This window comes from Pecten maximus, chromosome 6 (assembly GCF_902652985.1).
Source record: "Pecten maximus chromosome 6, xPecMax1.1, whole genome shotgun sequence".
NCBI classification, from domain to species: Eukaryota; Metazoa; Mollusca; class Bivalvia; order Pectinida; family Pectinidae; genus Pecten; species Pecten maximus.
Window position 1 is genome coordinate 17234543 of NC_047020.1, and position 27096 is coordinate 17261638.

Here is a 27096-nt window from a genome sequence, read left to right on the forward strand (position 1 = left end):
GAACTACAACCATACACGGTTTGTCCAAAACCTCATATCTCGTGTTGTAGAATAGACAACAAGCGCACTGATGACAGGGATACAAGCGGGATGATGAGCCAGATTCTTCAAAGTTTTCCTGGTTACAGTTAACATTTGAGTCGATTTGACCACTCAGATTTGTCTGGTTTAATCTTATCCAGGTGCAGAAATCCTCGAATGTGAATTCGTTCTTGATGAATAAAGACATGATCTGTTTAGACAAAGAACTATGTCTAGGATTTGTCGATTGAGATGGAACGGGACTTATTTGTGCCACTTCTTTTTCATCATAAACAGTCGTCATATCACACTCTTGGTCGGTTACACTTTCATTTAGATTCAAATGTTGACATTCTTCATTTGTGGAATTCCAGTCTTCGCATGTTGACGAATCCATCTCATGTTGTTTTTTCTTTTTGTATTTCGACCTGGTCCTATATTGCGTTTTACCAGGTGTGTCTTCTTCATCAGGAGACAATTCATCCTTGATGTCAGAAAAAAAATTGATTTTACCCACATATGACTTTCGTTTTGTCTGTATCTCTGACAATAGCTGTCTTTGCCCGTACACGAAAGATGGATGAGCAAACTGAAATATTTCAACACCATTGGTCTCTTTTATCCTCCAGTCAAAACCATATTCTCTAAATAGGCGACGTAGATTTGGAAAAAGTGGAATCTGTACGAACCCTGGGTACATGGCCATTACCTTTTCTTCGTATTCCTTCTCGCCGACATATATTTCAGTACCAGTCCCATTCCAGTGGATGAGGCGTCCGTCGCTGACAACGTCATACAACTTCTCCGGAAAACGCTCTTTTGGGTCGATTCTTAATCTGATTCGAGCCTTTTTGGTCGTGTTTCCTCTAGAATCCGTCATATTCACTTTTCAAATTTGCTATTTGACAAAACAGCTCCGAACCTCGTTTGTAAACAAAGCCGGTTTCAACTTATGAGTCTGTTCTGTGTAGTATGCATAATGACCGACTTGATGACGAACACTTGTCATCAATTTCGCAATCAAAACTAATGACGTCACAAGAATGTGAGTACTATACTGAGGCACGGAAAGGGTGTAACATAAGTATTCAATTTTTTTCCATAGGACCTACTGCAAAAAGGTTTGTCAGTTTCTGCATGCTAACATTATATGATTATCATATCACAATGTTCACGATGAAATTGAAAGATGAATAATATTCGTCAAAGTAAATGAATAAAAAAAACAAATGAAATATAAAATGAATATGATATACAATATTATATTTTGTTCTTAGTTGATAAACAGGATCCATGCCTATTATCGCGATGAACATAATTACCGTGACGTAAGATCATGGCGCGCGATATTTAAAGGTCAGTGTTAATTTATATGTGACCAGAAGCTTTTGTTTTTATGTGAATGAATACATACCACGAGACAAACCGGATTCGCCGAAAAAGTCGCCAACAAAAGGATAGCAATATTCTGCGCTATTTTACATCATGGCAATATGTTCGTCACGATAATATAGGCATGGACCCTGAATAGAACTTATAAAATAACTCTGTCAAGTTGATTTGCGACATTGCAGAGTTTATTTCAGTAACAGATGCAATTTAAATATTAATATTGTTTCATCAAGTTTCATCAAACTGTTGCCTCATTATCCAAATGACACAGTTCAATGTGTATATTGAGAAATATTTGTAGTATGTAACTCTACCAAGATATCTGAAATATTTAATTAATTGCCAGGAAATGAAATGTTTCCTTTCTACGCACCGGGATATGACAATCAGTGTATTTTAACATGATAATCCCCAACAAAACAGCGAAGTAACAGAAACACCCTCGATGTACGACAACCGAAGAATCTAATTCATTGACTCGTAGTATTTATATTAAAACTGAGCAAGCACCTGTTATACCCGATTCTGATACAGCTTGCTCTCAAATCCAATTGACGCCAAATATTTACTTGTCTCGGTGGGTCGCCATTAAACCATTTACATAGACAAGGAAATACTGAAACAGTTTGCCTATCTCCGACCACGCGAGGTCATTGTAAATTCCAAGCATATATAAGGGAAACGATTGTTATGTCAAATATATTGTAAATCATCGTATTTACAACAGACTATTTCGAAATGGGTTAAATAACAATTGATTTTAATCGCTATGGGGGAAAATCTGAAAGTGTTTTAAAACCATTCTAACCATACTCCGAAAATTAAAAAAAAAATCATCATGCAGCGGTACAGTGCCGTAGATAAATGCATATCAATTTAACTTTTTCTTCGGACTTGATTTTCTATTCTGACAAGGGGAAGTGACAAAAAGCTGTGTAATCCGCTGTCGGAGGGTTGTTTAAATCGGGGGTGACATGGCATGGTGAGCGTGCCAGGGGAGATAATCCGTGACAGACAGGACCTGTCAGGCACATATCGACCCGGGGTAAAAACGCTCGGTATCAGTACAGAACAACACCAGGCTATATTTACACGACTCTAGCTTGTGTACACTTTATATCCAGATACAATTTAATTTGGTTAGTCGAGTAAATACAAGCTTTACATAAAATGGCATCATTTTGACGTGTCCTGATTAGTATTTTAACTGTAAAAGTATATGGGCGATTATGAAGTCGATCGCAGCATACCTGCCATATATTTTAAATATTTTAATGTTTACTGCAGTCTGTATCTAATACTCCATATGTATGGTGTGGATTTCAGTGTAAATATTGTTTAGATAACCCTATGTCACTGGGTGTTTACATGTTAAAACATTATTATGTATGTACTGATATATACTAGGTAAATACTGTCTACTGCTGTATTTCAATCAATCGTCTAGTAGTTCCGATGGGGATATTATCCAGATGACAATAGTTATGTAATAGGGAATGAAATACAATTCAAATAATATTCTGAATGGTTCAATAAGAATGAAATGGTAAAACAATGTTCATTTAAACATAATGAACAGTAGGGCGTTAGGACATATATTTAAAAGTACATCTATATACATTGTATATATATATGGGGCAAAGAAGTAATTCAAACAGTGTGGACAATGAGGTTTGTTAAATTTTCGAGGCAATCCGCCCCTTTATCAAAACACAAAAAATACAAATACAATCACATAATATATATAAGAAGTACTGGAAATACAATAAAATACAATAAGAATAATGTTTTAGTTTATGTGAGGATCCAGTGTTATCTGGATTATAATGTTTATATTACTTCTTTGACCCATATATAAATATATATATAAAATATATCAAGGTTACTTGAGTTCAAAGTCTCGTGCTCTATATTTACAACATCAGCATATATATATATATAGGGCCCACTCTGTGCAGAGTTCCTAGAGACTACAAAAGATGTTTTCTAGCTAAATGTGATCACACTAAAAGATTAATTCCTATAAAATAAGCTTCTACGCACATCTAAAATTTGTGTACAGGTTTTGGCGGTATAAATACATATATCACTGTTCTCGAGTTAGGACCATGAATGATCTTTATCACAAAGTGTAACACAATTTTGGTCTATGATCCCGGCTCTAATAAACAAGTGCACAATTAGGGCACTACATTCTGAAGTGGACAATTTTCAATAACGCAGGGATCATGATAAATTACCTAGCTTTGTCTGATTTTATCATAATTTCAATGAAACTTAATTTATGTTGTACGATTTATTTTATCTGTACAATAACTGTAACTGTTATAAATATTATATGTGACCTGTAATAAATTCACTGACGACACCAAAATATTACTATAAAAAACAACAAAAAATCCGAACAAAAATTTCAACTTCCAGAATTTCCAGAATTGTTAATTAGTATGATATTAAATTGGGGTTTTCATTGTATATCTTGTGTATTATTATTCATGTTGTATGTTAAATGGCATTCATTGTGATCATATCATGCTACATTTCTCATTCCCTGTTAACATTTGTGAAATGAACTTATTTCATTGGCTAAATTTATTATTTATGTAAATGAGATAATTGATTCACAATACTAATGTCCATCCTGTTTTACCATGCATTATTGTTATCCATTTGTTAATATTCATATTCTCTGCACTGTAATGTTTACGAGAATAAACAATTGTCATTGTCATCGCCATTGTCATTGTGGGAAAGGGGCCTTTGAAATAGCTAATACACGATCTGTTTGCTTTATTTAGACATAAAACAATTCAAAGAAATTGACAAACGAAATAATTTATTGATTATATATATAATATTCAAAACTGAAATTCTCAGTTCTCTATAATTCATCTTCCCACATTAAAAAACCCTCCAGTTTTTTCTTGACATTCCACGGATCATCGATAATCTCCCCGAAACTATGTCCGAGATCTCGGCGATACCGATCCCTCTAGGACGTGTGACCGGGGTACAGGAAGGATTGATCCCCCTCCCCGTGTACGGGGTTAGCGATTGATCGGCGTGTACCAATTATTAGCTTTTGGATAGCGAGTAGAACAAAAATCAAAATCTCTTTATTTGATTTGTTTCTCATGGCCTGTCAAAACATCGTCCTAATCGATAATCTGAAATCCGTGCAGGTGTGTTATAACGCGGCGGGAAACGTGTCTTACTCGACTAGCTATAACCCCGTCCTGTACCCCGTCCTCCCCCGGGACAAATTATACTACCCCCCCCCCCCCCCCCCCCCCCCCCCCAAACACACACACCGTCCTCGGCCCCGTCCCGTATTCAAGGGGAAAGGGTCATTCTAACTCCTCCTCGGCCATCACGAGGACATGTCATTCTAACTCCTCCCCGGCCTCCATGGGAACAAGTCATTCCAACTCGACCCAGACCTCCATTGGGATAAACTATTCCCTATTCTCTCCGGCCTCAACGAGGGAAAATCTGAAACTGAGAAATGTAAGGCTTGTCGAGTGTATCTTCCCCGAGGGATGAGATCCCTTTGTCTCACTCCAAAGGAATAAATGATAAATATAATCTCTCCCGTCCTTGAGAGTGTGATAGAGAAAAATCTCCCACCCTCTGGATGATATTCTTGATTGTCCAACCCGAGTCTCTGTCGAGTTTCATGATCAAAGAACGTGCCTCTCTTTAGAATATTACGCGTAATGTTGGGACAATATATACCGTTTATCATGCTTCCGAACACTGTCAGTGTTTGGGAAACTCGTTTTGGTATCCGAACGGCCATTGAGCCATTCAGAAGAACATTTATTTCTTCCATCGGAATGAAATGGAATGTATTGATACATCCCAATCTGACTCATCTAATTGTAGAAATCCGTGTATCTCAGCATTATCCGGAATGATATAACTTTATTGCATAATCTTTTTTTTTGTCACAGATATCACAATAATTCGATTGAATGAAACACTTTCTCTTGCAAGACATTTAATTTTTTGTTTACAGACAAAAGAAGTGGGAACTAGTCCGCACTGAGATACCGAATGAACAAATCCCCTCCGAATCCTTGATACGTCATCGGAGACGAGGTCTAACAGAGGAATTCTGTAATTATATAACGGGGCTTTATTTAAATAAGTATCCTTACCCCTTCACAATAACTCTAGCGCCAACTCCTCAGTAACACAACAATTCTACAGGGCGTCCGGATACCGCGCACTGGAGTACAGATTTACAAACCAGTAGACATTGAGGGTTTCAAATCTTCATGTTTACTTTTGTAGTAAAAATAACTGGCTTGTCTTCAATATTGAAGAGTGTCAAAATCATGTATATTTCAATATTTTCATATCTAAATCCCATGTTTAAATATCTAGCGGATTAGATGTCATAACGTTTTCCATCTTATATCTTTGTTTTAAATGTCTGCGTCAGTGACATGTACACTTGTGGTGCGCCGTAGCATGCGGTTAAGTCAAACAATTAAAAATAAAATAAATGAAATAAAATAAAATATATCTATCAATAGAAATAAAAATAAAATAATAATAATGACAAAAATGAATCTATGAATGAAAAAAACACATAGAGTATAGCATTGCTTAGGTTTGAAATGTGCATTAATTAATAATATGTGTAATACGATAAATACATGTATATGTATATGCATTGAAATTCAACATCAAATGTAATTACTTTCAGTTAAATCACTAATTTGTATTTCAATCAATGAAGAAAATACTGACAAAGAGTCACAAGCAGTTTTCATTTTGTCGATTACCTCGATAAAGCGTAAGTTATGAAAAGTTTAAATAATCATAGATGTTCTCCAAAAATTTACCTCGTCTCTAATCTCCAATAACCGCAGAGGTCTTTATTTTCAAATTTAATATACATATGCATAATATTTTACATATTTTCGCGGGATGAACGTTTCGGCGAGTCTTACTCGTATTAATATCGAAGTGCTCGTCCTACTCGATTCAACACAGCAGTTTCCATCTAGAAACCATGAATAAACTCTTTATATATATTAAAATACTAATTAATCTTAATAAACTGTCCCGTTCTAACAGATCTATAGAATCGTTCTGACCACTTCACCCCTTTCAAGAGGTCCTTTAAATCAAACAATCCCCTCAAACCGGGATATTTGTCCCGACATTTTAAACAGCGATGGCTAAGTTCGTGTTCCAAGTTTGGGACGTGTATAACACACAAAACCAAACACGGACCTAAATATCCGTGTCACACCTCTCCGCTTGTTTGGTGTTTACCAGTTTACAGAGAATATGTACCGCTGCTTCCGTTGTTTCATTATGTTAAAGTAGACACTTACTTGTTACTTTGATAGCAACATAATTGGTTCATGCATGGCTTGTTTTCCTCATTTGGCTATTTTCTTTAACTGTACTTTTGCCTATATTCTGGTATACCGGTATTCAGCCAAGTTCGGTTAAGTGTTATATCACATCATGAGGTAAATTGTAAAAAAAAAAACCCAAAAAAAACCTGCTAAAATAAAACTCTTATAGTCGCAGAAACTTTAAAAATCCTGAAATTGGTATTTTCGAAAGTAATTCTTTTAGACTATTTAGATATATAACCTAAACATCATGTTATCTCCATATTAAGATTGTTCAGTCCAATCTTGGATGCATACTTAAATTACGACATTTGTCCGTGCTTGTATTTTTAGTATGTGTTTTGTTTGTTTTCTGTATTTTTGTACACTTATTTGCTTATGCAAATATCCCTCGTTTGTCGTATTTTTTTTTTTTTAGATTTAATTGGAATTTCCTGTGAATGCACTGTAACGTCACTCATATAGCGAGCTTCAGGACAGTCGTGTTAAACTATATCAGGGAACAGATAAGAAAATATATCCGGATAAAGCAAGTTTAATTTCATATTTCCTTAGACCCCAGAATACTCAACAAAACCTAATATCATCGGAAATTGAGTGCAATCTTTACGAACGATAATGTTTGGTATACTGAACACAGTAATCCTGAGTAAGTCAATAATCATATCGCTACCGTGGTTTAACAACACAAAATATATTAGTTGAAGCGCAAATCCCGCATTTTAGACCCCAACATCACTTCTTTAATGTTGTAATGTGCTACTAGTATATCGGAGAAACTAAGATAACGTAGACCCATACAATATCTGTATAATTTGTAGATGTTTTAAATATCTATATCTAATTCCTTTTAACTGCACATAATTGAACTCCTAAAATACAGGTGTTTTGATGGCAGAATATATAATGACCATTACAAACGGATCAAATGTAGTGGTCATTCTACCATTCCTGACGTGGGTAATATCAGGCCATTTAGGGTTTTAACACTCGAACCATAGAATAAAGTCGAATATCATATTTGGTCCTGTCGACTTCGACATATCCGAGATTTACAGCATTATACTTTATATAATGTGTTATATGTTAGTATTCAATGATCAAAGCCATATCCACACATGTTTTTATGTTAGCAAACTGTAATCATACTAGTAGTCATGCTCACACATATTTTTATGTTAGTAAACTATCATCATAGTCATGCTCACACATATTTTTATGTTAGTAAACTATCATCATAGTCATGCTCACACATATTTTTATGTTAGTAAACTATCATCATAGCCATGCTCACACATAGTTTTATGTTAGTAAACTATCATCATAGCCATGCTCACACATAGTTTTATGTTAGTAAACTATCATCATAGCCATGCTCACACATATTTTTATGTTAGTAAACTATCATCATAGTCGTGCTCACATATATTTTTATGTTAGCAAACTGTAATCATAGCCATGCTCGCACATATTTTTATGTTAGTAAACTATCATCATAGTCGTGCTCACATATGCAACACTCTGTGTAATTGACCCTAGCATTATATTTGGGTACGAGTATATTTTTCAATGGAATGACAGTCTGTGCGTACACTACGAAAATTACATCCCAAATGCTCTGTCCAAAGCAATTTTTATGTTTAAAAATTGAAAACACGGTAGAAATAATCCTTAATTTATAATTATGAATTGAACCTATATCAATGCGACAAAGCATGTATCAACCTTTGACCTTCGTATGTCATATATGACCTTCAACCTTTAACGATGACTCGGACAAGACACATTGTATCCATAACACAAGTAAACAGGTTCATCAGAAATGTCAAATAATGTATTTCGGATACTCTTATGATACGACTTCAAAGTTAGTGTACTGTTCTATGTCTACTTGTACAGTACAGCATTCCAGTATCACAGACCTAGACTAAGCTCGGTACTATCTTTATAATACAAAACCTCTGACCTGAAATTTTTACTGAGACAAAACAATGAACAAACCGCAATGGACAAAATAAACACAAGACTTCCAACAATCTGCATAAAGGATTTACCGGTCTTAAGATCTAATCTCCGAAAGAGGTTTCTGAGTGTTTGCATTTCTGTTGGTTGACATAAAAAGACCGGTGGCTGTTTGTGGGAAAGTTACGTCGGTAAAACTGGATGCATCGGGCGCCATGACATAACCTAGCACACGAGACACGAAAAGTTAGGCGTTTAGTTTCGTATCAGGAAGGACATCCGGACCTCTGGATTAATTAACATAGTAGCTTGACATACGTCAGGAAAAACTCGCATAAACCGCGATAACGTCCTAGCGAGACTTGAAGAAAAAAGTCATCAACATTTTGCAAGTCGTAGTTTCGTACCCAAGAAACTGTTATTCACAACTTTTATCATCGGAAGAGTCGTTGGATTTCTGATTGACCTTTCAATATAATTCATCAAACATGATTTAAAACCAGACAAATATGTACATTTCCGGGCAATTCTTTTAAGTGTTATTTAAGTCACACCATTTAAAACATGTCATCGCAAGAAATGTGTAACTAGCGTCATTGATGCTAATTTCTCACACTTCTAGCGACAGGAATGCATTACCTCCATTGCAACTGTACACATTTAAAATTGCTTCATTGCCGATACTAATGCTGAAGGGCAGGCCTTATTTAGCCATCATTATAAGTTAAACATTACTTAACAGCCATGCCTACAGCTTATAGTCAAAGGTCGGTGATTACTACAACATTAGCAGTCGGTGCTAAACGGCTGGTAAACAAGCTGAAGACAGAGCAATTCATCTCTCTGATTAAGTACTGGATAGGAATACTGCATCTATCAAATACCGCATATTACAATTGTAGCTAGGCAAGAGTGCCATAGTGGTGATGATTTCAACACTTTCTAAATCTGTTTCTTAATCCGGTTTTCATTTATCTTTCTATCCGTATTTCAAACACAAGACTATATTAAAACAACACAATACCAGCATAATAACCACAATTCTAACTTAAAATCGATAAAAAGGGCAACATAGAAATTACAAATACAGCACGGAGACTCCCGAAAACGAAAAAAAGGAGAATAAAAACTAGGTGATCTAAAGAATAAGTGTCTTCTATTTATCGATTACATCCGCCATACAAATTGAGGCCGAAAAAACATAAACATAAAAAAATATTTAAGTTAATCCTTAATATACACATTGATCTAAATCTGTATTTGAATAGATGTTCTTTGTTAAACCATTTAAAACCTTACGGTAGAGGAAAACAACACAATGATAAACTATTAAAGTTTACGTCATTTAATGTGTAAATACTGATAACTTCTAATCAATACCGTGACATCAAAAGGAGAAATCACGAGAGATCAGATAAATTACCATGGTCCATTGATTATCAGATAAAATCATTTTAAGGTCTTTTCAGATGTTAACATGTTCTCTCTGGACTGTCGATTCAAGGAAGTTGCCATTTATTTATGATGACAATATCGAAGGTTTAATGTCAAAGTAATTTATATTAAACTAAACACGAGTTACACCAGGAATAACACCACATAGCGTAAGGATGGATAAATCAACATGGAATACTAGCTTACTTCCCCCTTCCCTAAAAGTGTGTGTTGATTTCACCTGTGAGGTATTTTTAAATAAAGCAACACGTACATTGTCTCTACAAAAGCTCCCTCGAGTCTCCCGGATACTTGTTGCAACTCAGAACAAATGTCAGAAAAAAAGCAAAAATATGTTTTAGAATAAACTCTTAAAGTAGAGAAGACTAGTTCTCAAAGCGACTGTATTAACATTACAAAGAGGACAGCGAATTGTTTACCTATTAATCTAAGTCACTCGACAGATACTTCACTGATTTAAGGGACTCCACAACCGGTCATTGATCAAAGGTATCGGTCGTCATGTCACATTGGAGAGACTTTCCTGTCACGGCCGATTCTTGGGGTATTGGATAGTATAGTAAAACAAGGGGCGACCGTATCACAATAAATGACCAATATTAGCCCACTGTACATTAATATCATCCCGCAAGATGATAAATATTTTTGGGATCTGATCTGGCCAGGTATTGTCCATCTCAAGGGGGCTTATACTATTTCTCTGGTGTTCTAGTTATGTTTCAGAGGATTAGGGACAGGTAAATACCGTGTAGACAGCTGAACTGCCTTCTTTACGCCAGCGGATTAAGCCCCCATGAGCGCGTGCTTCTACGGCTGCAGTCGTTGTCAACATAGTACTCAGTAAGTTGAATTACTTTTAAATGAAATAGTTCCTGTACTGCAATGTAATGATATACAAAGCTTTTAAAGCTAGAGCTATAAAGAAGACCATTTCAGCTAGGAAAAAAGGTTGACTTTGATGCTAAATATTTCCCTTGCCACTAAAGCTAGAAAATGAAGTGTGTTTATACAAGCTGAGCCGCTACATGTCGTTTTAATGGGAAGGTGAGGTAATACACTCCAAGTGTGCTGGGATGAGTAATGGGTAGACATCAACCGATCGATAGACTACCCAAAAATGTCCTCGCGCGGGTACAGCACAGCAACCACGTATCGCCACACACTGCGCTCTTTGACTGTCTAGACGATGTATGTGTTAAACTTAGATAAAAAATCTTTTAAGGTATGAAATAAAAATACTGAACATTTCTGTAACAAAATTATGCTGAAAGAATAATAGTGGTTGTATAAAAAATAAAACAGGTAGGTGAGGTGATAAGTGAGATGTCCTTCTTTCGTTGAAGGTGGATATCATAAATTCTTTCTTTCTGAGACTATAAGGGTATTTTATACATGACGAATTTTAATGATACTGATTTAAATTTACTATAGACTCTTAAACATCAGCTGCTTAATTTTCCATTTATAGATAGTAACATCTCTGCTTCTCCTACATAGGGTGTTAACATACCCCAGTTATTCGATATTCAAGGGTTTCTTCCAATATCACGTTATCCGTGACAGTTGTCGACTAATAAAAAAACAACCAACAAGCAAACTTACAGCAAAATGTTTCGAGAGAAGCAGGTTGATGAAGGCCATGGGGAAATACTATGGTCGACATAATAATCGCTTTGAGAAGTGTTATATTTCCTTGTGCGATATAAATTCTAACGTGTTTGGTATAGCGGGTTGATATGTCTAGTGGTTCCGTTGTCACCACTCTAATTCACAGTTTTGAGAATGTGAATCAATCCGGATCTGACCTACGCTTGCCAGACATTAACCCTTCCGGAACACACGATTTTATTTTCCATGAATTCAAGGATGACTAGGCAGATGTTTTTTGCTAATACTTTGCCCTGGATAATCAATTTTGAGTTAGAATTACGATTTCGTTATTATGTCGGTGTTCTCTGTTGCTGTTGCTCATACTTTACCACCGTTTTACGGATTTTTAGTTATAATTAAAATTACAATTGACGGTATCAATTTTCAACAGCCATGCTAATTGGTCTAACTATATAAATTTATATATGTTAAACTTACAAGCGATTTAATTTACCTGAATGTTGCAATTTAACTTTGGCAGACAGTCAGTTGAGATTATATATACATGTACACTTTCATTTATACGCCAGTGAACCAAACTGACACATAACGAAGTATGTTTACACTGGATTAAAGTCCTTGTATTTTATGCCGAAGAACTTACTTTGTTGCATTTGTTAAACGAAGACATTTGTTTCAAACCTATTTCATTTTTGACGATTTTGATTACCATACATCTATATTTGTTAATTCTACATAGTTTTCTCCCTTAACACCATTGTCCAGACCTAGAATGAGGCCAATGCTCTATAATGTCCCTAGCGCCACTGAAGAGTCCTAGAAGGAGGAAACAGTTGTATTGAGTTCCTTGCGTCATTGACCATTCCTCGAATGAGGAAACGGGGACACGCTGCAGTAGTACATTCCTTATTTATTGTGTCTTTTACTTAACCCATATTAAAAGATGATATTTGATTGTGTCTTTGGTAAAATGATCTCTATACCAACCCTTAAAGGGGATATTTCCCTCTGATGCTTTCCCGCTTGGCTGTTAATAGGACGTTAAACAAAAACAAACCAAACAAACCAAACTGATGCTTTTCCGCTAAATGTTCGAAGACTTCTTTAAATATTTTAGAGACTAGAAGTTGATTCGGAGATTCATTTAAGTGCTAGATCTCTTCATTAGATGTTTTCTTTTTTATACAAAAACTGCTACAATTTCTAGTTAACTAGTAATTTGACTGTTCCGCTGATAACAGCGATTATGTGGACACTTGTCTATGCAGGCATCCAACCTTGAATGACGGTTATGTACTGTATAGTATTAAGAGAGAACTTTCGTACGCTTTGTCTGTTGCCCAATTCTATTTTCATGTAAGGAAAATACATTGAACGATGGTGAAATGAAGATAAGGTGAAGTCAAAACGGATAAAATCATGTTACATAGTATTATTTCCTGCTTCTGTTACTGCCCACTTCCCATTCGCCTGTTATCCTTGGGAAATTCAAGGACTTGGAGTATATTGCCCTGGTAAGATGCCACAAACTTCCCACTGACTTAGCTAGTGGATATATTCTACCAATTATATAATCGGTAGAATGTACAATTATGTTTCTAGTGGTCAAGTGGTCAAGTGGTCTAGTGGTCTAGTGGTGTGGTCTAGTGGTCTAGTGGTGTGGTCTAGTGGTCGTCTAGTGGTCTAGTGGTCCCAAGTTTGCGTTAGTATGAAAAATAAGGATCTCTGTCACAAGAGTGTTGAAAATATAACACAGTGAATTCTAATGCTATTTACAAACGATTAGAAAATAAAAACAGGACATTTGACATTTTCTTTTCGTAATGTATAAGAAAAAATAGTTTGGAATGGTTGTAAGTCGTAGATATTACTCGGGGACTGCCCGCACCCCCTACAGTTAAAAAGTTATAGTCACGCTCGGACAGATTATTCAATCTCTCTCTGATTTCCAACAAATAGATCAATTTTCGATACATTACAAACTCACATTGCATAAAATGAAACATTTAAAAAAATTCTAAATAAAATTTTTATTTTTGTAATATTGGATTTATAAAATGAAATTTAATCGATATAAAAAGGAACGCAATGAAAATTGCATAAACAAACACATCATTGTCGGTGGAGGACACACACATCGCGAGACAAACACACTTGTCGAATTTTTCTGCAATGATTCTACTGTCCTGGGTGAGAAGTGGGTAATTTTCCCCAAACAACCCCGGTAACCCTCTAAACACGATACGTAGTGTACACCTCGTGTTTCACAGATCTGATCAAAGGGATTCCGATCGGCAGATAAACGCTTCATTATCACATCACTTTGCCTCTTCACTCGCTCACCAGGGGGCGCGCACCTAGCGAGATCGGTATTTATAGAAAGATTAAAAAATAAACGATAAGATTAACATGTGAAATAACACCTAGAACAGTACTTAAAAATGAATATAGATTATGATAGATTGTGACATGTAGAAAAGAAAATACTAGGATGACAATTTCGTGAAATGGAATTCAGGAGAAAGTAAAATCTTTTTCGCATTGGGTTCACATGGTGAAATTTTAATTTTTTAGAATATATGCAATAAAGAATGGGCAATCGGTAAATCATATGATATTCCTTATAGAGTATAGAGTGCACTGATTTAAAAAAGTTAATTATATTAATATTAAAAAATGTGGCCTTGGAGGTAAAAAGTATACCAAGACAAAATACTTAAATTAACATCAGCGACAGTGAGTGTATGACATAATCATCAAACAAACCTACAGTCCACATAAAGTAGCAAAATGTCCAGTTTCAATTTATGAACTCTAGATCAACTACTGAGTAACACTTTAAAGTTATCTTCTCCTAGATTAGGTGAGGCATAGTGTTGAGGAATACAACTTTAAGAAGAAAATGAGTCAATATGGACTTGTTATGGTCATAATAAAGGGGCAGTGGAGAAGGAGTTAACATGATACTCAATTATGATGACAACATTACAGTACTATCAATAGTTAGTTAAACTTAAGATCACTGGTATCGGCTGGTTTTAATTTTCTGTCATATATCAAGTATATCACTATTTCAATGGCATCGTTTGCATACATAATTAACACCAATGTTACCACTGGGCATGTATTAAAACTATTTTTGGATACTTCTTATTTTCATTAGGATCTGATATCACTTTTTGAAATATAAGCAGTCCTCCTACATAAATTGTTATGACTTATACAAACAACTTCTCTATGTATAGCCCTTTTTATCGTGAGTAAGACAGGAATTTTGATTTATATCATACATCAGTTCTATATTTTAATCCAATTTAAATTAATTATATAATTATCTTATTAGCTTTATCATAATTTTTTGACCAGTTGAGATGGCTATCGAAAAAAAAACAACAAGAAGCACAAGTGGACCTATCTTTCAAGATGATTATTAAGTAGGACGAATTAAAATGTGCAACAAAAAATAACGGAGTCTTATAATAATAATGATAAAAGTCTTGTGTGAATTATTCTGGCTGTATGAAGATGTCCCCTATTGCTATTTTGCACACACCATTTTCTTTAACGTTTCAGTGTTATTGCACAGTTTTTCTGAACTAAAATGTTGAGACTTATATTCTCATATTTTCTTGTTATGTAGTGATTACAAAGCTACACTAAAAAGTATTTTACATTTTTAAGGTAATCCTTTTGTTATATAGTGATATCCTTGCTACACTATAAAGTATTTTACATTTTTAAGGTAATCCTTCTGTTATATAGTGATATCCTTGCTACACTGTAAAGTATTTTACATTTTCAAACTATTCTTTTTGTTATATAGTAAACCCAATGCTACACTTTGAAATATTTTACATTTTCAAGCTATTCATTTTGCTATATAGTAAGTAAAATAATGCTACAATGTAAAGTATTTTAGATTATTTAGCTAATCCTTTTGTTATATAGTAAAAGCAATGCTACACTATAAAGTACTTGATATTATTTGCACTAATCCTTGTTATACAGTGATAGCAATGCTACAATATAAAGTATTTTAGGTTATTTAGCTAATCCTTTTGTTATACAGTAATAACATTGCTACACTATAAAGTATTGTACATTATTTAGCTAATACTGTTGTTATATAGTTATAACAATGCTACACTATAAAGTACTTTATATTATTTGCTATCACCATATTAAAAATTATTTATTATATTCCCATTGGATGGTTTTTCCAAGAAGTCCCCTCTTTAGTCTGATTAATATAATATTATGTGGATACTCTCTATTTATAGGATATAGGTCTCTTTGTCACGTGATCACAAACTATTAATTGATTTTCAACTTTAGTTGTATGGTTCAGACATCGATTAAACAACACATGCAATGAATTATTTCCAATAATGTAATAATGAGTGTCACTTTAACTTTTGTTGTTGCTAATGTTTTCAATATTGAAAAATACTGGTTGCCAATTTGACATGTATTTTTTTTTTTAGATATTGTTGTTGATTGACACTTACATTGATGTTTTACATTCACTGAAAGTTTATTCGATTGTCACTTATATCTTATATCATCATCCTTTTGAAAGCCATATTTCAAAACTTGTTTTGCAGCAATTATTAAAGATGATGACTGTTACATTCATACAAAAGTATGTGGCAATATCAATGTTATATTCCTTTACACCCTTTGTTAAAAATACTTATGTTATCCTAATATCGTGTGTGTCCTTTGTAAAACTCTTTGAGATTGCAGGTGATGAATCTGTAATTCGCATGCAAGTCGTGCTTTGATTAAATCGACACGATTCAGAATACACACATGGACTTGATGGTTTTTTGAAACCCAACGTAAAAAAATTATGAAATTTATTGAATTATTATATCACCATCTAATCCAAAATTTGCCCCTTCCTCCACATTGTTCAATTCCTCTTTCGCCTTTTATATATCACTGACGAGACATAGAAGTTTAATTCATTTTGCTTCTTCTGTATCTAACACTCGTTTTGTTTTTAATGGCACTAACACCGTACTTTGTGTACCTTTGTGTACCTTTGTGTACCTTTGTACAATCTGCTGAATGAATTCCGTTTGCATTATGGTTGTATATAAACATTTCTGCACTTTACAAACAAGGAGGGATCAATAATCAATTATAAATCTCTCTCTATATAAGCTTGAATAAGTATAAAACCCACTCTATATAAGCTTATATAAGGACAAAACCATCTCTATATAAGCTTTAATAAGTATAAAACCCTCAAGATATAGCTTATATAAGGATACAACCCTCTCTATATAGCTTATACAGGTGTTAAAAAAAACTCACAAATGAATAGTAAGTATGAATTCAGTAATAAATTAGGATCTGTAGAATAATGAATGTCCTCTATGACTCGTCGGTGATCTTAGGGGCTATAAGTGTGGAAAATGAGATAAATGAAATAGTCCTTAACTAATGGATACACTAATTTTAAATAAAAAAAAAACCCGTATAAGTACTGAATATGTAACTGTTTGTAAAATATTGTATATTCTATCGTGGAAGAACAGTAATTGTTGGATTCACGTTTTATGAACCAATTCATAATAGATTTTTTTCTAAATTATATCTGGTAATTTTTCTTATTCATACAAGGATTGTCGATTGAAAATAAATCTATGGAATAAAATAACATTACAGAACAACATTTTATCCAATTACTTACACTAAATATATGTCTTTCCTATTATTCATTTCATGGTTGTATGAATGCCATGACACCTTAATGAAACTTGCATCTGATGAGTATCTGCAAATAGCAGCAATACTGATACTATACATAATAATGTTATTATTGTATCAATACAGACGGATGTATTATGAGGTTGAGTTTTCGAGGAGAAACTGACAATTAAAAGCAATAAACGACGAAAGTGCGCATGCGCAGGGTGTTAATCCGACTGGATCAGATATTACATTTGAATATGAAAAGAAGCTCAGCGAGATGAACGTTGTTAAGAGGGTTGACAGACTCAGTATTGGAGGCCGTCTATATTATACACACACAGTTATATCAGATAGTTGATAAATTACCATTACCATAGAACCAGCAAGTCTCCGAGCTGTTTATAGAATGTATCCTAGTAACGGGGAGAGAAACAGGGGACTTTTGATTCGGGAATAATGTTCTGATAGACAGTGCCGCAGAAATGGAATTAAATCGAGTGATTTATTGGGCGTGCTTGACAGGTACAGGGTACGGAGGTTAGAAGACCGCTGCTAAATTAGATTTTCACTTTGACGCTTGCACACAGCATTGTCTCAAATATGACCAAACACCATAGAAACGCATGTTATTACAGTTTGGATGATAAAAAAAAAGATTCTTGTGTAGTGTATATATTTCGTGCACAAATTCAAAATATGAAACAACGTTGCGATTGTGATGGAAATATTACGTGTTTAGCAAGTAGATAGATAAGCGTATAATCAAAATATGAAAACCGTATAGAATTCTTGCTAGAGAAAAAGAAAAAACGCCAATGTTCCTTGATTGTTTTGACAAGTTATAGAAAATTGCGAAACTATTAAAATTTTACTAAATTTACGAAATTAGTTTCATTAGGGTCTGCTATGAAATATGATTTTCTTTTCATGAATATCTTAATAAATTACCAAAGTTATTGAATAATGGGTCTGTTGCACCTCCCCATCCAGATTTTTGCTTTTCTTGTTACCTATTTCGAGTGCTTGGTCTCTCCTATCATCATTACTTTAATCCTTTAGCATCAGTGACGAGTCCGAGAAGGGCGAAACGGTTTTATTTATTCTGACCGTACTGTATCTAACTTTCAATTGTCTCTGAAAGGTGCTAATATATAATGTTTCTTTTGTTCAACCCTTATCGATAATTCTAATGGTTTGCGGTCTTAATATAATGTTTTATTTTATTTTGAGACAGTTTTTTATATTCTAAATTACTTAAAGAATTGCCATAATTAAAAGCGAATATTAATTTACCTTTTCATGGAATTACGAAACTTCTAAAATGTTCGGCAAATGAAAATAAAAAAATATAATCCTATAGAATATTGACGTAAAACACACGATCAGTCTTGTTTCTTTTATAAATACTAAAAAAAGAAAACCTTAAAGAATGAGACTGATGTCACTTAAGGTATAAAATAGGTTTTTATAACATATCAATGGGGTTTATTAATGAGTCACAATGTCAATACACAAAGAGAAAATCTGGACCGAGACAATACAAAAATTAAACAATAATCCTCAGTGCATAACACTTCGTTATATATGTAATGTGGATGGTCTATCAATTGGAAACACATATACTAGAAACGTTTAGGCTGAATACAATGTATACTTGACTTGTACGGTGATATTTGATATTAGTTTCTTCAAAAGTAATCTATAGTTCTGGTAATTATTAAACTTTAACTAATAATTATACCATTCATGTGTAAATATGTTATATGTTCATTGATCTTTATCATATGCCATGCTTTTTCTTTAACATTTATGTGATCTGAATATTGTTATTATGTCACTCTCTTCATTTTGTAAAAAGACAATAACAATACTAATGCTACCAGGTAAACAAGCTATATGGGAGGTGTTATTCCCTTGGTAGATGTTTGTTAAATGGACGTTTAGCTATTAATTAGCATCGATGGCAATGATACATCTCAGTAAAATAGCAATTATTAACCCAATCTGTACAAATAATCACTGCGATTTCATAGTAAACTTATAAGTCTATCATATTACAAGCTTCCTCATCACTGATCGCTGATTACATCAACATTGTAAACATTAGAACTTATTAGGAAGACTGATACATTTTAACAGACATTAAAGGTTCAGTTTGAGCTACCACATTGAATTAAGATCGTAAGTGATATATTATCATAACCCTCGAGTATAATGTAACAAACTGATGTACTGGTGATATATAGCTTGGTTATTACAAATGTATCACAAAGAGTAATTTATATTGACGCTGAAATAGCATCGCAAACATTGGAACATATTCATGGACAACTGTTGTAATTAACAATGATTAATTGCTATAGACCGAAAAATATACACACGTTGCTATTATCTAACACACTGTCCCATCATCGTTAAAACAGTAGACACGCATCCCTCAGTTGATGTTCAATATTCACACTCGCCTCAACAATGAAGGCTGATTAAAATTCCTCATCCTAAACTCTGACACCTGATCAACAGCATTGATTCCTGTAAACAAACTGTGCTTACTGTTCAACAATTCTGATCTAAACAACACTAAGGTCTCAATGACTATGAGTTTGGTTCAACAGCTGTGATTTTAATATTACAATGTGTGAACACTAACAAGTATCAAAACTTAAAGGATGTTAGTAACACTCCCTAGGCGACCTGGGTTCGATCTACCCCACAGTAAGGCCCCTTCCATCCGGACCAACAAAGGTGATTAATACAAGTTGATATAACTCAATAGTCAGCCAAATCTATATTTTGTTTATATTTTGCTCTCGTTCAGTCGATTTTGAGTATGAATTATGGTTAGGTATTCGCTGTTGTTTTCGCAATTGTTATAAAGTTGATATAGTATCAAAGACAAGTCATCAAATCTATACTCAATAGTTAATGACAACTTGTATCTATTTAAAAGAATCAACATGCGTATATAATTGAGAATAATATAGTGTTTTCGTTTATGATCATCAGTATCCTTCGTTTGTTGACATTACTCTGGTTCTCAAACATGAGCATGGCAGGGATAATATCTTCTTGTCCTTGTGGTATATTTTCCCAATTTTCATCAGTTTTTAGTTGAATTTCGGATTTGTTTACCGGTAGTGATTTCCATTTAACAAAAATAAACACAAACTGTATATCCAGGGCCATCAACAAGTATTCGTAATTATTCTGAAATGGCATAGGTTGTTTGATCACCGTCAATGTTCTTAAATACATATTGATTATTTACACTAATGACTGATAATTTACATTAATTATCTTGTACAGTTGATTACAATTTTACAGAATGAGAGTAATGCAATAGTAAGATATTCATCAATGGTCACTAATCACAAACAGTGTTCTATCATAAAAATCAGTAATTATATTATAAATAGCGATCTATTATCATAATTATTGGTCAATTGTCTGGAATTATTTTATTCTGATAAAAGTGCTACGTTCAAACAAACGTTTAGCTGTTGTCTTGCTACAAGTTATGGGTTACTGATTTATAACGATTTCTTAGAATTTATTGATGAAAGGTATGCTATTTATATTTTGTTTTGACAGACATATATTTTGTTCATATGTTTAATATTAACCATTCAGATACATTTTCTATAAACAGTATCTGTACAATGATTTTAAAAAACGTCTAGTTTGATAAGAAGTACAACAATCTAAAACTTTTAAAATGTTTTGATACACGATTTGTTCTCTGAAAACAAGTATATATTATAGGAATTGTATGTTAATCTCGTAAAATTTTGATTATTCTTGTATATTGGATGTCTTTTTTCGTATATTGAGGAATACAAGTACATACATACATATATTATTCTGACATTGATTTTGTATTGTTTTAAAGCATGTTATCATCTATAACATGGCGTCGCTATCAGTGATAGGATGGTGAATATATTCCCTTCAAATCTGCTATTTTCATAATTAAATAGTAGACAGGAGGAGATCAAGAATGAACATTTATAAGGAACATTCATTGATGCATTTTATATATTTATCAAAAGGACAATGCTGAGTTGATCAGTAAAAAAGAAATGACATTATACGGATTAAAATCAAGTTTGAATGCTGGTTATATAAAGATTTGTTGAGCTTATTTCAATCCAGTCAATATGAAACTGTATATTGTTTATTGAATAACATGTTTTTATCTGTTTACAATTGGATTGGACCTAAATCATTATACAAATATATACTTTGCAATAATGTTTTATAATAAAAATGATGTATTATAATGCAAATACTAAATTATAATAAAAATCACGTATTAATAGTAGTGTACATTACATAAAATTAATAAAATACTGCTAAATTAAAATCTGCATCAATTACATTCAAATTGTTAAACTAATTAGATAAACGCATTGGTGATAATACTGACATCATTTTCAGTTGTCATAACCAACATAAGATTTTTTTTATTGTTTTAGATTGTAATCTATATACAAAAATAGTCCATTCAATTTTTTTGAATAGCTATTGCTGTAACTAAAATCGTTATTGAAGTAATTATGTGACGTCACATCAACGTATATTTTTATCATCGCGTGCCCATCTGTACAATGGCATTTTGTTGTAAATAATATAAGTAATATTATTTGCATAAAAAATGACGTTATTTCAAATCAGATTCGTTTTTTCTTTCAAAATGCTATATTTCTCATTTTTTGTTGTTAAAACAAATTAAAATGACAATTTCATTTCTGATATTTTTCAGGACGATTTCCTTTTTCTTTAGAGAATATATATATGAGAGACGTGAGCAATATGGCTTGTTAGTGTAAACATTTTCATTATTTATAATCTATTTCCCTTATGGATGCCCGAGTCGCTTATTCAACAATTTTTGTATACTTACGTTTTCCTAATTTCTTTTGGCCATGATTGTAATTAAGACCCTAAACTTATTTTATCACATTCAAAATAAACGATTTTTTATCATAGAAATTAACATTAAGTGAAAAATGAAATAATTTGTATAAAACTTCTTATTGATTTAATCGTTTTATGATTTGAAATGTTTTCTAGGAGATTATTTCAATGATTTTCATTTGATCTAACCATTATTTCATTTACGATATTTGGTAAAAGTAATTGGGTGGATGATATCAAGCGTAAGTTTTTAACAAGGAGATACAATTTCAAAACTATGAAATGCACAAATCAAATTGATAAATGCCGATCATCGTTAGGACACTCATCACCAACTTAATTGATAATGCTTGTTAATATAAAGAGGGTTTCTGATTAGTTTTATCTTGTAATGTACTGACGTGGTGTAATTCACAATGAAGCATTTTCTGATATTGAAAATATGTTTTTTTAATTATGTAAAACAGAAATTATCTTAAATATGAAGCACTCTTCAAAATCATATTTGAGACGTTATTAGATTTTGAATGATAGCATGCTCAGAAATGTTTAAGACTAAGTATGGTCATGTTGTTTTAACAAATCCTATTATATCCCGTGTAAATAATGCATGTTTAATCGGACTTAAGTCTGGCTTTCGATACTACACTCAGTAATTTCCTAATTATGATTAAAGATATTAATTGAAAAAAACATATTATAATGTATATATCCTTCCTTATTTTGTTTGTCACTAATATGAACATATAATATGAACATATAATCAGATATACTACCTATATAACAATAGATTGTCCAAACCTTTAGTACAGTTGACATCCTGAACATCAAATAAACTATCCAATAAGTATCCATATACTCGCGGATCACCATCGGCGCTTCTGTCCACACAACGACCAGACAGTACCAAACCTATATACAATATATCGACGATTCCTCTCTACCTCCTTAGCCAGTTTACTGTAATTTTTCAAATGTGGATTAATGGTAATGAAACAAGATGAAAGCATTCCACGTCTAGCGAAGCCATTATTTATCACGAGTCGCTCCTGATAGCTCTTTCTGTATCAGTGAGTTTAGCTGGGCTACCGGAATTGCAAGTCCTTCTAATTTTCATTTTCTGATAAATTTTTATTTGAGATGAGAAAGCTATCAATTCCAGATAAATTGCAGAAGACGATAAAATTGCAAAAGCGTAATTGCAATAATTTATTATTTGTAGAAGGCACCTCGTATAAATAAAACGTTTTATACGTAAGCCAGGCACTCGTAGATGGTATCCTCGTGGATAGGTCTCCAAAGAACAGGGAATATACAGAAATAAATGTGATTCTTAGAAAGAACAATTCTACAATAACGTCACAGTTCATACTATCTAACGGATATATGTTTAGTTTGAAATGTTCTATTTTTCTTTCTGTATATCAGAATTTTGGTGGTGATTCATCATTTCTGTCTGATACAGGAAATATTCATTTGGAACATATAAATCGTGTTTCTCTCTGGTAGGTATTTCACAACATGGAATTAACACGATTTAATTAAATATTCTGTGAAACGAATTGAGAGTGTTGGTATTTGAATTACTTCGTTTGGATATAACATTTAAATATATCATATCAAATCTAAAAACTATAGAGTAAATCAGCGTCTTACATGAAGATATATCTAAATAATGTTCTTACCTGGCCACTGTGCTTTCCACTGATGGGCATGAGATTTCGTTGTTTTCATCCACGGGAACTGAAGCTGTGATTGCTGCTGACTGTTGTTATTGTTGAGGGAATCAGGGGAACTGTCACCCCCGGGGCCGGACATGGAGGACACTGGGGGCGGGACCGTTTGGGTGTGTGCAGGGGGAGGCAGACTTGCAGAGGTTTGAAGAGAAGGTGAGTTGATTAAATGCGAATTGTGCATATGCGCCGGTGTAGGGTTGGTCTGTTGGGCATGTCCTTGGACATTCACTGGCATCCCTGGGGGGGATAGTTGATGGTTTATGTTATTAGGGGTCTCTCCATGTAACCCTGATTCTACCACTGTCATAGTCTGACCCCCATAGGATCCATCGTGTGAATTCCTTTGGTAGACACAAGCCGGGGGTTGTGTGTTAGGATACGTTCCTGGGATTGTCACCATAACTCCGTAATTGTCCCTGGTATACATTTGCTGCGGGTAGTATGCGCTATGTCCTTCCATCTTCAATTAATGACCTGGAATAATCAAAGATATTGCTTAACAGTCGGTATATTACTATTTACGAATTCATCACTGTCACTCGCATGAGGCCACAGACCCTAGTGCATGCTGGTCACATGATGAAGGGGTCATCATTCCATAGGAACACTCTGGATGGTGGATCGTTCAAACTACACACACCATCGAAATGTCCACGTCTTCATACCAGTTTTGAGTCACAATTTCTAGGTCAAATTGACATTCGACGAACACGATAGTGACTGAGTATGCTTTCCGTTGATTGTTGTAGTAAGCGTCAAGTCGTTTTACCGAGACACTTAGATTATATAACCTTTGAACTCACCTGTCAATTGTGTTACGGTGTCGATGATACTTGTGAAATGCAGATATCGGGACTAGTGGCCAGATTGCATATAATTCTTCTCGGTGACATTGAGCGTGGTGGTTCATTCTCCGAAGAGACACATACCATCCGATCAAACTGTGATTTACCGTTATCTACAGAACAGTTGAAGTCATTGCTGTGTATACCTCAGTGAATTACTGCTTTGGAAGTGAGAAGAATGTACATTCTGTATGAACAGGTGCTTCAAGGCATGTTTAAAGTGAACGAATATGAAACTCACCTTTAGACAAGTACCCCGTCAGAGACATTCCAACTTCGTCTAGAACAGCATACCTGAGTTGACCTTTTTCTCTGATCACGAATTGTTACATGTGCTGATTATCAACAACGCTGATCTTGGCAGATTTGAAATAATTCAACCTGTTATTTAAGTTGTGAGAATCGATCACTTTTACCTGCGCTTAACTAATTTATGTTACATTTCCAATTGATCACGTGGTTATAATCGACAACAAATACCACATACTATTCATAATATATAATTAATAACATATACATTTTTTGAAGTGTTCTATAATTTCAAAATGCTTCCACTCTCTTCATATTATATGGTCAACATTTTATGCAATTTTCTATTGGTAAGTGAAATGTAATTTTGTAAATAGAGTTTTGAGTCTTATCAAACGACAAATTTACCGATCCTGGATATAAGAGAATTTGTCCGGGGCGGTAGGGACAACCATCAATCACCGTACAGTGTAGCATTGTATCCTAAAGCTAGTCTGAAAGAAGAACGAGATAACACTTGATTTGGACACGGCTAAAACTGCCACAGTATTCAATGAGTATTAACATTTTAAAATTGAACCAACACTCTGTTGGTTTTACTTATCTTTTAGATATGACTAACACAAACTTTCTACCTCAGGAAGCCGGTAGTAAATCCTTTTTGGTTTATTTTGACCTGAACGATTGGCCTTAAACACATATGATTCATAGTCTACAAGAAATGTGTAAAGAAAGTTTGAAATATGAAATTAAAATTAGATTAAAAAGTATTGTTCGTTCAATTATACTGCTTCGTTTTGAAATTATTATCACGGAGAAGACAGTCATTTCAAAGCACACATTTAAAAACTATTACGGAAGTAGTTTTACTTGATAGTAATATTTCAAATTCCCCGAGTTTGTGTTTTTGCTAAGCAAGAAAATGAGAATATTTCCTTCCATTGAATATTTTACTTGAATCTTAATTTGTACTGACAAAGACATTATGCATTGCTACACACAAACAATTTGTAATGATTATCTAAACAATTATATCATGATTTATTTTTCATGATATATCTCATACATCTTGATATATATTCTATACATAATTAGTGATAACAAAAAAAAAAAAAAAAAAATGAAAAAAATTGAATTGAAAAAAAAAAGAAAAAAAAAAGTGATGTTTTCAAGCCAGCTTTGATTAAATCAAATAAGCTTCTTATTAGTGATACAACATGTATATACGTGGACGTGGTGCAGTGGCATATTACTGGCTAGGCGATTGGGTGTCGTAGATCGTGAGTTCGAGACCCGGCCAGGGCACGAGTCATGGAGTTGTCTCCCTTTGTCATTTGTGTTACTATGTTATACATATATCAACATTTCATATACTGGAATGAATGAAAACTTTTTTGAATCACTCTTTGAAATAAGTGGACCGTTAAAAGGAAATGTCTAAATGTCGTCAGATTTAAACAAGTAAGCGTTAAAGTGGCCAAACCGACAGTTATGATATGACAGGGGTTGGTTGAAGTCCTCGAGAGTCCGCGGTGGCACGAGGTTATCGGGCGATACAACGTTTTAGGCTTTATTGAAGTGGTATTTCATACAGGGATAGCTAAGCATACCACATATACCATTTATCACTCACTCCCTCAGCCCTATCCAAAATATGCTCTCACAAATATTTGGCTATTTACTGCCTCACATGAGATAAGTAATAACATACTGTTTTCTTGTCTAGTAGAAACTACTTAAGCCATTTAAATATAAAAGTCAATACACAGGTGCGAACTTTACTGTCCACTAGTAGTACAGGTCGTCTGGTCACGAACCTCCAGAGGA

The 27096-nt window shown here is 33.7% G+C and overlaps 1 protein-coding gene across 2 annotated transcripts in view; it reads right to left on the reverse strand.

Moving 5' to 3' along the window:
* LOC117329112 (pancreas/duodenum homeobox protein 1-like) overlaps window positions 1–25974 on the reverse strand; it is a 31769-nt gene extending 5795 nt beyond the window's left edge. Inside the window, exons 1-2 of one of the 2 annotated variants that reach the window (XM_033886847.1) lie at window positions 25262–25974; window positions 24125–24649 (exon numbers count right to left, since the gene is read on the reverse strand). In XM_033886847.1, coding sequence (XP_033742738.1) covers window positions 24125–24635 — 511 coding nt within the window. In that variant the 5' untranslated portion in view covers window positions 24636–24649; window positions 25262–25974. Of the gene's footprint in view, window positions 1–24124; window positions 24650–24978; window positions 25237–25261 lie in introns of those variants that run through there. The other variant, XM_033886846.1, reaches the window with a different exon arrangement.
* Between the last annotated feature and the right edge of the window lie 1122 nt (window positions 25975–27096).